This window comes from Sceloporus undulatus, chromosome 6, assembly GCF_019175285.1.
Source record: "Sceloporus undulatus isolate JIND9_A2432 ecotype Alabama chromosome 6, SceUnd_v1.1, whole genome shotgun sequence".
NCBI lineage: Eukaryota > Metazoa > Chordata > Lepidosauria > Squamata > Phrynosomatidae > Sceloporus > Sceloporus undulatus.
The window spans coordinates 48781731-48797454 of record NC_056527.1 but is presented as its reverse complement, the minus strand read 5'-3'; the positions used below and the strand labels follow the sequence as shown (position 1 = coordinate 48797454).

The window sequence follows — 15724 nt, the reverse complement described above, 5'->3', positions numbered from 1 at the left end:
ATCATATATTTTTCCCATATTTCTAATTTCCCACAAGTTGACAATTTTAACTGCCATGGCTCAATGCTATTAGCAATGTTACAATGCTAATTGTAGTTTTGTGAGACATTTAGTTTGCTCTGTCAGAGCTCTGATGCCACAACAAACTACAGTTCCTATAATTTCATAGCACTGAGCCATGACAGTTGAAGTGCTGTCAACCTGGATTATTTCTACAGTGTGGATGCAGCCTTAGTCAGAATGTTATTCTAGGATCAGAAGAACTTGCTTCAAATCTGCACTCACATGTGAACTTCAGTGGATGGCACTGAGCCCACCACTCTCCTTCAATCTATCCTACTTCATAGGTTTGTTACGAGCTTCTGTGCACACAACTTTGTGGAAAAGTACATACTGACATAACAGATGTATTGTAATACTGTACTAGCAAGCAGTAGGCTACATAATGGATATACATAAACAGAGAAATACAATCAGCCTCTACATTGGTGGCCTTTGTAGATTTGATTATCCACTGATTAAATTAATGTGTTCTCTCTAGGTTCTCCAGCAAGACTCTGCCAGAGGAGATGTATAGAAAATATTATTTAAGGAACTAGAGATTCCTAGAGAAAACTCTTCTCTAGGCATTTGTAGGTCCTCCAGCATAATGATATGGTCAAGTTCCATTGGATGTTGACCATAAAATTGTGCTGGAGGACCTAGATTCCTACATTGGTGTTATCACAGGCAAAACAAGTGCTTTTTTATTTATGGTTTTTCCACTTTCATGGGGGACCTGCAACACCTAACTCCAGCAAATGTGGAGGGCCCACTGTACAGGAAGCCCCTGGTTATCTGATGGGTTAGAGACTACAATGTCAGAAACTGGAAGTGGTCAAAAAGCAGAACCCATATAGGAAATATGCGCAAATTGTGGTGGCTTGTTTGGGACTGTCCTTGTTTGTGTGCGCATACACATGATGTTTGCAAGTCTCGCAGTCAGCTTGATGCCTTCCTCTTCACCAGCTCACTTTACAAGCAGTGCTCACATGCATAGTCGATCCCAAGCAAGCTTCCACAGACAAAATGAACTGACAAAAGAGTGGATCCCTTGGAGTCTCCTTAATTTGTGAGTGTTGAAAATGTGAATCATCAGATAATAGGGTATCAAAAGACAGGGGCTTCCTGTATTAGTTCTACCAATTCATTTTTTTAAATTAATTTTTATTGTTAAACCAAACATAAATACACACCAACACTATTTCATTTTTGATAGATTTGTTGAGCAGAGCATTCAACACCATTTCCCTTAGTTACAGTCTGGATGAGTGTTTGAGGAAACTGAAACATACTGTAAACTGAAGAAGAAATTCTAGAAACATATTTTCTATAAATCTGTAATAATAAAAAGAAATTCTTTCACTCAGTCCATAGCTCCAAGACCACATAACACAGACACCCAAAACATGGCAAAGATAAAAAGAGAGCCTCAGGAGCATCAGGTTAAACTTAGCAGTACATTTTAAACAAGTGTGCTTGTGAGCTGAAGACTGGAGTACCATCCCTGTCAATAGGGGCACAGTTCCTTAAATGATGCATTAGTTTACAGTTGATATGGTTTCAACCCATAGGAAATGAGCCCCACTGTCAGTGTTATAAGGCTGTTCCAACCACTCACTCAAGGAGCTCCAGAAGCGTACAATGACAGAAGATATACTTAGTAATCCCAGTGGGTTGGCAAAACATGTCCATCTTGGAGAGCTACACAAGTTTGCTAGAAGACTTGGGAATATCAAATGAAGGGCTGTTCCAACCCATACAAAACCAGATACTTTGACTAGTTATTTTAAAAATTAAATACTGGACAACATACCTGATCCTCAGTGCAGAAACTACTAAAGAAGAGCAACAAAAGAGTCAGTACTTACTTGCTGGAGATGGGGTACTGTATCCACTTGGTGGATTACCTTGAATGCCATGAAGAGTTGAAAGAGAAAGTCCACCAATGACAGGAGGAAAAAGTAGTGGGTACGGTGGTGTTGGATAGTGAGTCATATGTCCATTGACTGTTGGTACAGGACATGTACGACTGCTGGTTGTCATGATAATGCCTCAAAGCAAAGAAACATTCACCACCATTACTCCATGGAAGCAAGAAAAAAGGTCCAGTGACCCAGCCTGAGAAAGCAGCTCATTTGATGATTCTCTTTTTTTTCCTCACTCCCAAATTCTTCCAGTCATTTTCCTGGTACATTCCTGCTGTGATGATAGTCCTTGTTTTGTTTTGTTTTGTTTCTTATTTGAATACATTGAAGAGACTGTTCAGATGCTGTTTCAAGTACGTTTTTCTCCCCGTAAGTAGCAACAGATTCACACTACAGGTCCTTGATGAAATATTCTGCAGGAAGGGGAAACAACCACAAATAACAAAGGCTAGCAACTTTGGAAATGAATCTCCTCATTAATTAAGTAGCATGAATTAGGCTACAATCCAGCAGACCTTGAGTGGAAATAAACAAAAACAACAAAAATACATACTACTTGTTCTGTTTTGTGCACAAAAATGTCTACACTACTGTGTACACAAATATGCAAAGAATAGGCTTTTTATAAAAGCAGAAGACATTCTCAGGACGAAATTGGAAAAAGACACAATGGAACTACTCAAAATATTTTAAATAGTAAAATGAAGACTAGTAATTAACATGGCCAGGTTAAAATCATACATGGAAAGCTTCCCTAAAAATAAAGGTCTTCACCAGCAATTGGAAAGCAGCAGTGTGAGGTGTCTCTGTTCAGTATTCTAGATTTTTGACATTCTCTAGGGCACTGCATTCCATTTCTTTCGTTAAGATTTCTGCCCCACTGACCCAGAAATGGACAACATTTTGTGGCCACTGCACACATTCAGCACCCCACCAGGCTGGTTGAGTGAGACTCCCCCCCCTCCACAAAGTAGCCCCCTTCTCTTTTAAAGAATCTTTGTACTATAGTTTGGGAATGGTGTCATTTAGGGCTGGAAAAGATGGCCAGGAAGGGGCAGCTTGAAGCCGTCCCCACTGAAGACATTGTGGCCATGGCAACCACACACTGCACTCCCAATCCACCCTGAACTCAGCCCAAATAGGAGCGGAAAAGATCAGCTCCTATTTGGGCTGAGAAAGGGCTGCCTTTTCCAGCCCCACCACAACCCCTGGGTAGCTTCAAGCATGTAAACCCCATGCCACTGGAGCATCTTGAAGCCACCCATGTCTGGACAGTCAGACAGCTTCCAGGAGACTTCGTAGCATGCAGTATGTAAACGCCGTGAACCCAAGATGCCTGGAACCAGGCTTTAACGGGCCATCTGTTTTGATCTTTAGTCTACACTGAAAAGGTGCAAGAACTCATTTCTTGATACTAGAAGCAGAAAGAATGGAAACAAAAGGCACTGGTAAGCACTGTATTATAAATAAGTTTATAATTAATTAAGTTTATAATATAATTAATACCTAGGACTACACCAATATGGGTCCAAATCAGAAAATTGTTGCAAAATTCAGTTCAGATGTTATAGCCAGTAGCGTAAATAATAATGGTTCTTTTACAAAGTATTCTTTTAAACCAAGCTGTTTTGGTTGTACTTTTGTTAACTGAAGGATTTGTTTCTGAATTCCATTTCTTTAATCACAATAAAGTGATTAATAAGAAATAAGTGATAATAGATAACTGCCAATAACTGTTATTTAAAATGTTTACATTCACACAGTCATTGTTGTTCCTGTAAGAGGGTTGAAAGATTGTAATAATAAACAGACCTTTTAAAATATATATTAATAATCTTTTTTTAATAAAAAACAAGATTATTTTTAAGTCCTTAGTTTGAACAAGCCAACCCTAGATGCAGCACCTTTAAGACTAACTGGTTTTAATTCACTTCTTCAGATGCAGAGTGTCAAATGGACTACTCAATACTCCACCCGAAGAAGTGCGTTTATATCCACAAAAGCTCACACCATTTTTTGTTTAAAGCTAGTTTTAAAAGTGCTGCTACATTTTTTTCCTCCCCTTTCCTTCCTCCTCTTTATTCTTCCTGAAACAATAACCAAATTGAAGTGAGATGTGCATGCATACATACACACATGTGAACACAGGTGTTTTTTTAATAATGGCCTTATAGAGCCATTATAGGGACAAATCTCTCAGTTTTTCCCTCTCTCTCCAACATTGTTAATTTCTCTTTTCCTTTCTCCTTTGAAGCATCAGTGAGGAACAGGAAATAGATTAGATAGCAGCAGGAACTCAAATGAGCAGTAGTAACAAATTAATGTGAATCTGCCTCCCTGCCTGCCATGTCACACAGATGTAAAGTACTCCTCAGTGAGGAAAAGTAAGAAAGACTATTAGCCATATTAACTTCATAATACTATAAAACCCTTCACATTTATAGACATAACATTATCTTTCAGTGCCCAATAATTATGTAATAAATGTAGGCATATCTTCGAGATTAATGGAAGCCCACTAGATGTTCAGGTTATTCACTGCGATGGGCAGGGCAGTAAGAATCATCTCATTGGAATGACACAGAAGCTATCTCATGAGTAAAGTCCAAAGCAAACACAAACGTAGCCTAGAACTCCCAAGCAAAATCAATGTTGTCTTCAAAAGATAATATCCATGAAAACCAGTAGCCAGCCAAGCCAGGCCCGGCACCCAGAAAACTTTGGTGACAATGGATCTACCATTCCTCAACAGGATAACCAAATAGTTCAGTCACATAAACAGGTACAGGTCTAGGTAGGCAAACAGGGAAAGTTCTAAAGGGTACAGGAATGCAAGAACATATTAAAAAAGAACCGCATGGAGGATGAAACCAGGGAGTTTATCATACAGGCTCCTGGCACGGTTGGAGAACGGTCCAAAAGGGGACAGGAAGGGAACGGAATGAGTGGGGGATGCATTTTACTGCACACAGAAGTCCCTCGCTCGTTCTGTTCCCTTCCCTTCCATCCCCAATCTGTCCCCAGAGGACTGCGATTTTTGAGAACTGTGCTGAAACAGTTCTCAAAAATCGCCCCCTATGGGATGGATGGGGAATGGAACGCAATGAGTGAGGGACTTCTGTGTGCAGGAAAATGCATCCCCCACTCATTCCCCACTTGTTCCAGGCCCCTTCCATTCCGTTCTCCTTCTGTGCCTCCTTCCATGGTGCAGTAAACTCCCTTGTCTACTTGAAGAACGTAAACTTAAGATGCAACGCAAGTCTTGATCTCCCAGTTGCTGAGTCAGGGAAAATATGTTATTACAGTATTAAGGCAACCACAGAACCAAAATTAGGACAATGGGCGAAATAATTCTGCTTGTAAGGAACAGAAATTAGTTTGGGGTAGAAGGATATTTTGTAACCACTGCCCCATTTAGACATGCATTCCCCAAGATTAGAATGGATGAAAAGGAAAGAGTCTGTATAATGGGCCTCTCTCCTTCTGCTATTGTTGCTCATCACTGAAGGCTTCCATGAGCTTCTTTATTTGTGTAAGGTTGACCATGTAATTTTGAACTCCCATCTTTAAGGAATTTTAATCATGTGGGAAGAATACATTGGGAAGAAAAAGAGCTTGGAAATGCTATTGTTTAGACTATAGTTTCCAGAATCCCCAGCTAGCATGACTCTCTCCTCTACAGTCTTGGTAGTTTGGGGATACTAAACATTAGGGTCCATAAGAGACCTTTTTGTTACAAAAAAAGAGAAGGCAGGGCCTTTTCTCTCCCCCCTGAATCAATTATAATCACACTAGGGGTAAATTTCTGAATATGGCTATCATTTAATCAGACTCTGGGAATTTTACTGGGAATGGGGTAACAACATGACAGTGAAAGTAGTCTCTGTATCCAATGCAGTTACAGAAGAGATAAATGTGGCTTGTGACATTTAATCAATGAAACTTACACCAAGGTCACCTATATTGAACGATCCAGAACTCGAGAAATAAAATACACCTTATGAAACTATTGTACATTCAGCTGCATTTCTGTTAGCCATGAAGATGCAAGGCTCAGCAGAAATTACCAAATGTGCATAGCCAGTGGCTTTTGCAGCTATTTCAAAGAGAGGAGAATTGTGCCTGGATTATTATGATCTGTGCAGGTGGCATCTTATATATTTGAATTTTTAAAATGTGGGTTCTTTTATTTTTCACATGTATTCTAAAGTATCTAGTAGCATGCTTTGAACTTGTGCTGCCAAAGCATAAAAAAGACAACTTGACTTATTTCAAGCCATATTATAACAAAAAAGTGCTTTTACAACTTCCATTTATTTGAGTAACTCATCAGTGCACTAGTTTTAAAAAGAAAGGCTATCATGAAGCAGTTCACGGTGGACTATCTTAGCCACATGCACGAGCCCCATTATTTCCTATAGGACTCAAGCATAGGCGGATTTTCCCTTACACGGGGGTATCTGGAACGAATCCCCCACGTAAAGGGAGGGCCCACTGTATTAGCTTTAGAACATAGCAGGAAAATGTATCAGCTAAAACAGCCTGCTATATGCCCTTTCCCTACATAGGTTTTTGTTGTTGTTGCTTTCTTGTCAGTGAAAAATCCATATCTTGATGCCTAAGAACAAGTGAGCCCTATGCTATTTTATTTTATTAAGTGTCTCTATTACGTTACTTTCATATAAATTATATAAAATCTTTCATGGAAAATAATTACATTCAGAACCATCTTTGGTGCATTGGTGTGGAAAAGAATAGCTCATTGGCTGATGCTTAAGGACTATATTAATTTAATTTAGTGTAATTTGCTGTCATCTATGCTGCTCTTCTTTTATTTTCACAGATATTTGCATAGACTCGTGCACATTTCTTACCATATTAATTTTAGTTCACATATTCCTATGACTCCTTAGAACCTGAAAGTATACCTCCCCAGAATCACCGTAATACAGTGATGCAAGAGAACATTAGCCCAGTACCCTTGCTGCATCAAAGTGGATTGTGTATTAAATATTATGGCAGATAATTACACAAGCCTGTTCTCTGAAACTTCCAAAAAAATATACAGTATGGTTTATATATGCAATTTATGTGCACGACCAAAAGGTTTTTAGACAACCATTACAATCTTTGTTATTTGGGGGGGGGAGGGGTTAAGTCATGTTTAGTTCAGTGGAATTTACTCTGGTGAATTTGTATGAATCTAACTGTAGGAGGTTATACCCAGTTCTTCAACACACCTTTACGTGTCAGAACAGAAAACCACTTCCTGCAGCTTTGCCTTTTTGATAATTAAGTTCAGTCAAACAAAGCTGAGAAAAGCATTAGAAGACAAGGTCACCTTTTAAAATGCCTTTTGAAACTTTTTAATTTAAAGAACCATTTGATAACATTCAGAGAAGTGCAAAACCCCAGTTAATAGTTCAGTTCCTGTCCTCATATTCGGCTGGGAGATGAGAGTCAGTTCATACAATAAAAATCTAATTCCCCAAGCATCTCTTAAATATAATTAATAATAACCATGAAGTGTAAGAATCAGGAAGGTATCCTATTATTTGCAGAAACGGAATATCTTTGTATACAAATAGCAAGGAACCAGCAATAGAAAACAGGTATTACTACCATATGCTTCTTCTAAGAAGTTGATCTAAGTTGCTCTATATCTGGCTAGCTACATAGTCAGAATAATGGTCAGATCAGGGGTTGTCAGCTTATGGCCCTCCAGATTTTGCACTGCAAATCCCATCTGTGCTAACCATGCCCAACAAGGCAAGGTTTGGGGAAGATGGACTATTTCATAGGATTTTCTTAGACATATGTGATATTGCCATCATTTAAAAGGGGACAGTTTGCAATTTCTGTTTTTAGTAGATGAAAATGAAGGACATTTTCTCACAAAATATAATGGTTACATACAAACAGTTCTTAGAAGGCCTAAATACCATAAAGGCACCAGATGCTGATTGATCTTGGAAGCTAAGCAGGGTCAGCACTGGTTAGTACTTGGATGGCAGACTGCCAATGAATAGCAGATGCTATAGGCTATATTTCAGAGGAAAGAACAAGCAAAGCCATCTCTGAGTATTCCTTGTCTAATAAAACCCTATGAAATTCATGGTTGGCATAAGTTGACAGGCAATTTTAAGGTACATAAACTCACCAGTTCTTGACCCTCTAAATATTTAAGCCATAATTGAATTTGTTACACCAAAGAACTTAACTCTGTGCTTTAGAAGAAATACCAGTTCTCAATGGTTCAGGTGGTGGTGGTGGTAGGGATTATGTTTAAGTTTAGTAAATCCATTCCCAGCCCAATGACTAAACAATTGTGGCTATCCAAATGCTCAAAAACATCTGGAGGGCCAGACTTGCCCACCCATGATCTAAACATAAGCTTCTAGTAATATAATATCCCTGTTTTCTTTAAAAGATGCTGAATGTATTTAAAATATCACACAAAGAAAATAAATCACGTTATTAAATGGTCCACGCTCCCCCTCTGATTCTTTGGGGTTATAGTCGGTTCTCATTGTACAAAGAAATACAACTAAATAAGCTAATTACCAAAAAGAAAGAAAGAAAGAAAGAAAGGGGAGCAGGTTGGCCTTCAGAGTGTTATGTTTCCTTTATTAGCATAAGTCTGTGAAGCTGAACAGAAAGAGCAATCTAATAACAAACATTCTTTGAAGGCTGTTCAGGGAGCAGGAGGACATCCAGTTATTGTTCAGCCCATCCCATTGGTCCATATATGGCTTGAAAAGGACAATAGAAGGAAACAGGAAACTGAATGGTCCATCTGCATTATCTTATTAGTGGCTAATGGATATCTAAGAGGAACACACATCTAATTCTGCAAGCTCTGTACCAATCTCCTAAGTAATAACTCTTAATTAGCAGATTCTGTTTATAGATGAAACTTAACATATCCTTTTGTCTCCACAAGACGCAGGCATCTGGCGAGAGATGTGTGTTTCATGAAGGAAAAAGAAGCTGGTTTTTGGCAAATAAATGTTGCTACAGACAAATAAACAATCAAACTATCTGGCTGGTGGAGGGGGGGGAGTGTACATTTAAATGCAAAGTACAAAAGTAAAATATATTTTTCCAATGTCCAGCTTATGATTGGTACTTTTAGAATAACGTAACAATATATTTTGATAACATGTTTATATGTTAAAGACTTCTTATAAGCTGTGTCAGAAATTGGATCAAAACTTCTGACTTTGCATGAGCAAAAACATTCTTTCCCCACCAAGTACAACGATCTGCCAGGTTACATGGATTAAAACAGTAGGAATGTCTTTCACACAAGAAAAGCAGACATCCATGTAAAACCTCGACTGTTAAATTGTCAGTGTAACTGTTAAATTATCAGTATAAAATAATAGTACTAAATAAGATACAGTAAATTTCTACAAGGATGTAAGAACTCTGAAATTGTTGCAGAGGTTTAAGATGTGAAACATCTTTGCAGCTAACTAGTATTTATTTTTGACATTTGTTAAGGTGCTCTGTAGAGAGCCAGTATGGCATAGTGGTTTGAGTGTTGGGAACAACAACTGTGAGACCAAGGTTTGATTCCCAGCTCAGCCATGAAACCCACTGGATGACCTGGGCCAAGTAACATGCTTTCAGCCTCTGAGGAAGGCCATGGCAAATCTCTTCTGAATAAATCTTGCCAAGAAAATCCCATAACAGGTTCACCTTAGGCTCACCCTAAATTGGAAATGACGTGAAGGCACACAACACACACACACACACACACACACACACACACACCACAACACACACACACACGGTGCTTTAAAAATTGCTTACCTAAGATTACAAGCTTTCCAAGGAGCCTTATATTTCAAATTTCTTGGACCAAACAAAATGAAACACCAACAATCTGAAAATCTAGCAAGAAGAATAACAGGAACAATGATACTAATATACTGTATCTGAGGTTTCTTTCCTTAGCTGTTCATTAGTAATATCTGAATACTTAACTTGCGTAGATGTAATGATGAGAGCATGAGAGCATGCAGAAAAAATCTTTAATTGCTGTTAAATAAGAAGTGTATATGTGTATTAACAATAATTGTAGAATATGAATATTTTGATATAATGTTACATGATTCTAGAATATAATGAAACTATTAAATTCCATGCCAATGAAGGTAAATCCAAGACAGCATTTTGCCCAAGTATGATGAATGGTGTTGCTAAGCCTTCCTCCTATCCAGCTGGCGGTATGTCTCTACCAAGACACAATTCTTCCCACAGTCCCATGTAGGACTAGTTCTCCATTGCTACATTATTCCAAAGACACAGTTGCTCAAGTTAACTTGCATATTTATTTGGTCACATATAAAGCGGTCTCCAGCCACATATGAAGAGAGAAATCCCAGAGATACAAGCAGGATTCAGGAAAGGAAGACACACTAGGAACCAATATTGCAAACATATGAGTGCACCAAGGAATTCCAAAAGAAAATCAATATGTGTTTCACAGACTATAGCAAAGCCTTTGACTGCATCAATCTTGAAAAGCTATGGAATGCTCTCAAAGACATGGGAATGCCAATACACATCTTAGTTCTGCTGAGAAATCTATTCTCAAGACAAGAGGCCACTATCAGAACAGAACATGGAGAATGTAATGTTTCCCAATAGGCAAAGGAGTCAGGCAAGGCTGTGTATTGACACTATATGTGTTCAACTTGTACACAGAAAATATCATCCGAAGAGCAGGACTAGACTCAGAAGAAGGAGGAATGAAGATAGGAGAAAGTAATATCAAAAATCTAAGATATGCAGACGACATAATATTAATAGTGGAAACAGCAGTGACAAGGAACAATTATTAAGGAAGGCCAAGAAAGAAAATGCAAAGACAGGCCTGCTGCTGAACATAAAGAAAACAAGAATAATGACCACGGAGGATGTACATAAATTCAAATAAGACAATAAGGAAATTGAAATAGTCAAAGATTTCTTGTATCTAAGATCAACATTACCCAAAATGGAGACTGAAGTCAAGAGATAAGAAGAAGACTAGGAATGGGAAGGGCAGCCATGAAAGAACTAGAGAAGATCCTATAGAGTAAAGATATACAACTGAGCACCAAAGTTAGAATCCCCAAGCCATAGTATTCCCAGTCACTATGTATGGATGTGAGAGCTGGACTGTGAAAAAAGCAGAGAAACTCAACCAATTTGAGATGTGGTGTTGGAGAAGAGTGCTAAGGATAAAGTACCTTGGACAGCAAAAAGACAAACAAATGGGTCTTTGAAAAGATCAAGCCGGAAATACTCCTAGTAGCCAACATGCTTAAATTGGGGCTATCGTACTTTGGCCATATCATGGGAAGGCATGATTCACTGGAAAAGACAATAATGCTGGGAAAGGTTGAGGGTAGAAGAAGAAGAGGCAGACCACACACCAGATTGCTAGACTCAATTAGGGAAGACATAGGCATGAGTCTGCTGGAAATGATCAGAGCAGTGGAGGACATGGAGACTTAGAGATGTCTCATTCACAGGGTCGCCATGGGTCGAAGTCGACTCAAGGGTAGCGAACAACAACAAAACATACATACATGGCAAAACAGTCATCTGACAACTTCCAACTATATAGTACCTGAAGAAGCTTGACATATTAGTATTCAATAAGAAAAACCCATTTTTTCACTCAATAAACACAAGAACTTGGAATTTTATTTTACTTTTTGGGTCTATATCTAAAAATTGCTTACCCAGCACAACCAATATATACATGATAGTTATGGGAAGCATCACAGTACCAGAGCATTTGTCTTTCAGGAGAAATACTACTGCATAACCCATATTTCACTATCCATTAAGAAATGTCTATACATATTCCACTTCACCCAGCTCTTTCTATTTGCATTCCATATTTCTTTCATTAGTCACCCGCAGTCAGGATATTCTGGAAAGAAAAGATAAATGGACAGGTCAAGAGATGGGTTAACAATTTTACTGTTTGTAGAGCCCTGAGAAGCCAGATACAGAAAAATGAGATTGTGTTTACGTAAAGGATAAGTGGTGGATTTCCTGTGCAGTCACTTCCCAAATACTCTGCAAGGGAATGCAAGAGAGTTCAGGCAATTATGGAAAACAGAGATGTTTTACATGTCTTATACAAAGTGTTACAATTATACCCTATAGCTGCAATTATGTGCACTGTCTTGCACATTCATCCTACTGAAGTTGATGCCTTGAGATAGTCTAAATGATTTTTTCTGAACTGTGGCCTTTAAGAGTTTGAGTGGTATTTTTAAAAAGGCAACTCTTTTGGCAATTCAGTTTTACCATCTTTGGAATGGCATGTAAATCAATGTCAAGCTGTGAGCTGCGTGCCTGATGATATAATCATATGCAGGGATTCTCACAGACCCACTTAGCTCATGTGCTCAGTTTGTGTGCATGAATTGCTTAGAGCTGCTAATAAAGGCTGTATGGCAATTAAAAACACATCAAGGTTTATCAGCAACATGGCTCAAAAGACCAACCTTGGGAGTGCATCCTATCATTCTACCTATTAAATTTATATGTAGAACATATTGTAAGAAAAAGGAGGCTTGGACACTGAAGAAGTGAAAATAGGAGGAAGGAATACCAAAATCTAAGATATGCAGACAACACTGTAATAGTGGCAGAAAATCTCACAGACCTGGAACAACTAATAAGGAAGATCAGGGAAGAAAGTGCAAAGGCAGGCTTACTGCTGAACAGTAAATTCCTGTTTTTGAAAAGCTGGGGGGAAGCCCAGAGAAGCCCTGCTTGCATATGGGCTGCCTACTTCCCAGCCACAGAGCAGTGCAGTAGGATCCATTTTTGAGTATTAGATCCCACATCTATTCTGGTGGGATTTTGCTATGTGATAATCTCCACTGTGTTGTGGTAAAGTGACACTGGGATTACTGCACAGAAGATCTAGTCTAAGAAAATCCTCCAGAAAACAGCATTGATGGCTGAATTCCATGTATATGATAACCATTAATTCCAGTTCATGTTATGGTTTAAGGTACCACAACAAAATTTTGTAACTGTAGCTCAGCTTAATCTGGTGTACCCGAAAACTGATTACCACATTTAAGTAATAAAGGGCCAAACATTTGCTAGAGGTTATTGCTGAAGTTTCAACCATACATTAAAACGCTAAGGAGTGAGTCCACTGGCTTGCTGGAAAATTATTAAGTTTCTCCATTTCATTCCTATTTTCATTTTTCCCCCATCTCCCTCCTCTTTCCTCTTTTATTATTTTACCTATTAATTTCCTCTATCTCTGATCTGTGCTTTATTCTCTCCCTCTTCTCACAATCCCTCATAACTACCCTATTGTTGCTGCATGCCTTCAAGTCATTTCCCATTTACAGTGAACCCAAGGTGAATCCATCACAGAATTTTCTTGCTAAAATGTGTTCAGAGGGATTGCCGTCCTCCTCTTCTGAGGCTGAGAGTGTGACATGCTGGAGGTCACCCAGTGGTCTCCAAGGCCATGTGAGCATTTGAATCCTGGTCTCCCAGAGTCCTATTCCAACAGTCAAACCACTCCACTGTACTGGGTATCTGCCTCCTCCATAACTGGCTGCCTCCACCAAATCTGTGGCTCTTATTCTATACGTATTTTGAAAAGAGTGAGTCTACTTCAGGCGTGGGCAGGTTCATACTATCCATATGTTTTTGGATTGTATCTTCTATCAGTCCTTGCCACAACAGCCTATGAGGAGATATTATAGGAATGTCACAACCTGCCCACTACTAGTCTAGTTAATGAATCATATAACAATTATTTCAAATGTTAATATGTAAGGAATTATTTCTCATAAAATCTTGAGCAGATAGAGCTTCCTCTTCTAGTTGCTATTCCATATCTATTTATCATAATTGGTATTGAATGTGCAATCCTTTCAGTCTTCCTGGATCTAGTCCTTCATTTATTAGCTCATGCACCTTTCATTCTATATAATAATTCCACAGTGGCAGCCAGAGATACCAAGTGAGCTAGAGGCAACTGTGCATTTATTTATCTTAAAGACTCTATTCTGTCTCTAGTTTCTTGTCAAAGGAGCAATAAGGAAGTAACATTAGAAAAGAACAACCATTAACTTGGAGGAAAGAAAATTATACAATGACTTGGAGGGTAAAATAGCAATTTAATAGTCAATATTTTGCCTAACAGGGAGCCAATAAAGCAATTGCTACATTACACTAAGATAATTTATTACTTTTCAATTGTCTGCAATTGTTGAACCTATCATTTATGGTATAAAGACATAAGTGCCATAGAAGCATGTTTTATTTTTAGCTTTTATTTGTTTTATCTTAAATCACAGCTCTGCAGCCCATCTCTACAGCCTAAGAGTTCATCTAAATCTTAGTTGACGTCATGGGTACTGCCAGAACACAGCATAATCTGGTGACTACTGGAGGTCAAACAACTCTGACTTAAATCATTACTAATGTTTGGCCACCCCACCTTTAAAAAAAGTCCCCTATCTCCACCTCCAAATTCTCTCTGTCTTCTCCAGTTCTTAATACAATTACTAGCATTCTTAACAAGAAGTAAAAGAAAAGGGGAAAACAAATAAAAGAGAATTGTAATATTCATACTAGATTTATGTTACTGTATTTAGGTTTCTTCTTATTGCTCATAGGCACATAATTGTTTTCTTTGTAAGAAAGAGAATTTACAGACCATTTCCAAAGGGAGACACATTCCTTCATTTTGCCTCATTTCCCCTTTAAAGTTTGACCAACTTGGTAATGCATAGCAAGAATAATTTTAGTTCAATTATGAGCATCAAGACGAACACATTGAATATGAAGAGGAAGAAAACTTAAGACAGAAGCTGTCAAAAAAAATGCAACTGCAATGACGAAACTGCTAGAATATGGTAATGTTGATGGGAACCTACAATAAATCAATATCAAGCTAGAGAGCTCTGAACCTAGAACTAGAAAGCTCTGAACTGAAGTACTGTGTAAAATATACATTGTCAAGGTCTCATACTGTAGGTTCCAGCACTCCTCACTAATGGCTATGCTTGCTAGGCTAATGGGAACTGCAATCCAACAAAACCTGTAATGCTGAATGATTTCTAGCCCTAGATTATCTGAAAGATGGAAGGGTGTTGGTGGAATGACACTGTGGAGGTAAAGCTGCAGCAAACACAAACTGTGCCTGCACCGAAGTGAGAGCAGAGAAATTCCCTCTCAAAAGATGAGCAGACTGAAGACTGGCCCGCCAATATGAAAGAGAAGAAATCCAGTCAAATAAAATGTTGAAAACTAATTTGGCTTTTACACATAGTATATTGAATATCACCCTAATATTCTAAAGGAATTTTCTGAAAGCTGACATGTTGGTTTCTAATTATGTGAGAGTTTAAGCAGACTATTTCTAGTTAATGATCTATCAATTATCAAATGGAATTAAACTGTAGTAAGTAATTTCTGTAATTAAATGTACTGGCTTCCTTCAGAAGCTGACTTACTGGTATTTATAACTTTCATTAAACAAATGCTATGTAAACAGAATACAGTCGCCCCTCCTAACTCGCAGATCTCAGTTCCATAACCTCGATTATGCGCAGAGGGGTGACCTCCATGGCGTGCGTGCCCGAGGCGCACACATGGGGGTGTGCCCTATTCAAGCCTATTCAAACCTGTGAGGCTTGAATATGCGTGAGCCTCCATTTTCACGGGAAGGGGAGGTCCAGAATGGATCCCCTGCACAAACAGAGCAC

The 15724-nt window shown here is 38.5% G+C and overlaps 1 protein-coding gene across 1 annotated transcript in view; it reads right to left on the bottom strand.

The window, feature by feature from the left end:
- RARB (retinoic acid receptor beta) overlaps nt 1-2364 on the bottom strand; it is a 270695-nt gene extending 268331 nt beyond the window's left edge. Inside the window, exon 1 of the mRNA XM_042472133.1 lies at nt 1911-2364. Coding sequence (XP_042328067.1) covers nt 1911-2085 — 175 coding nt within the window. The 5' untranslated portion in view covers nt 2086-2364. The remainder of the gene's footprint in view (nt 1-1910) is intronic.
- Between the last annotated feature and the right edge of the window lie 13360 nt (nt 2365-15724).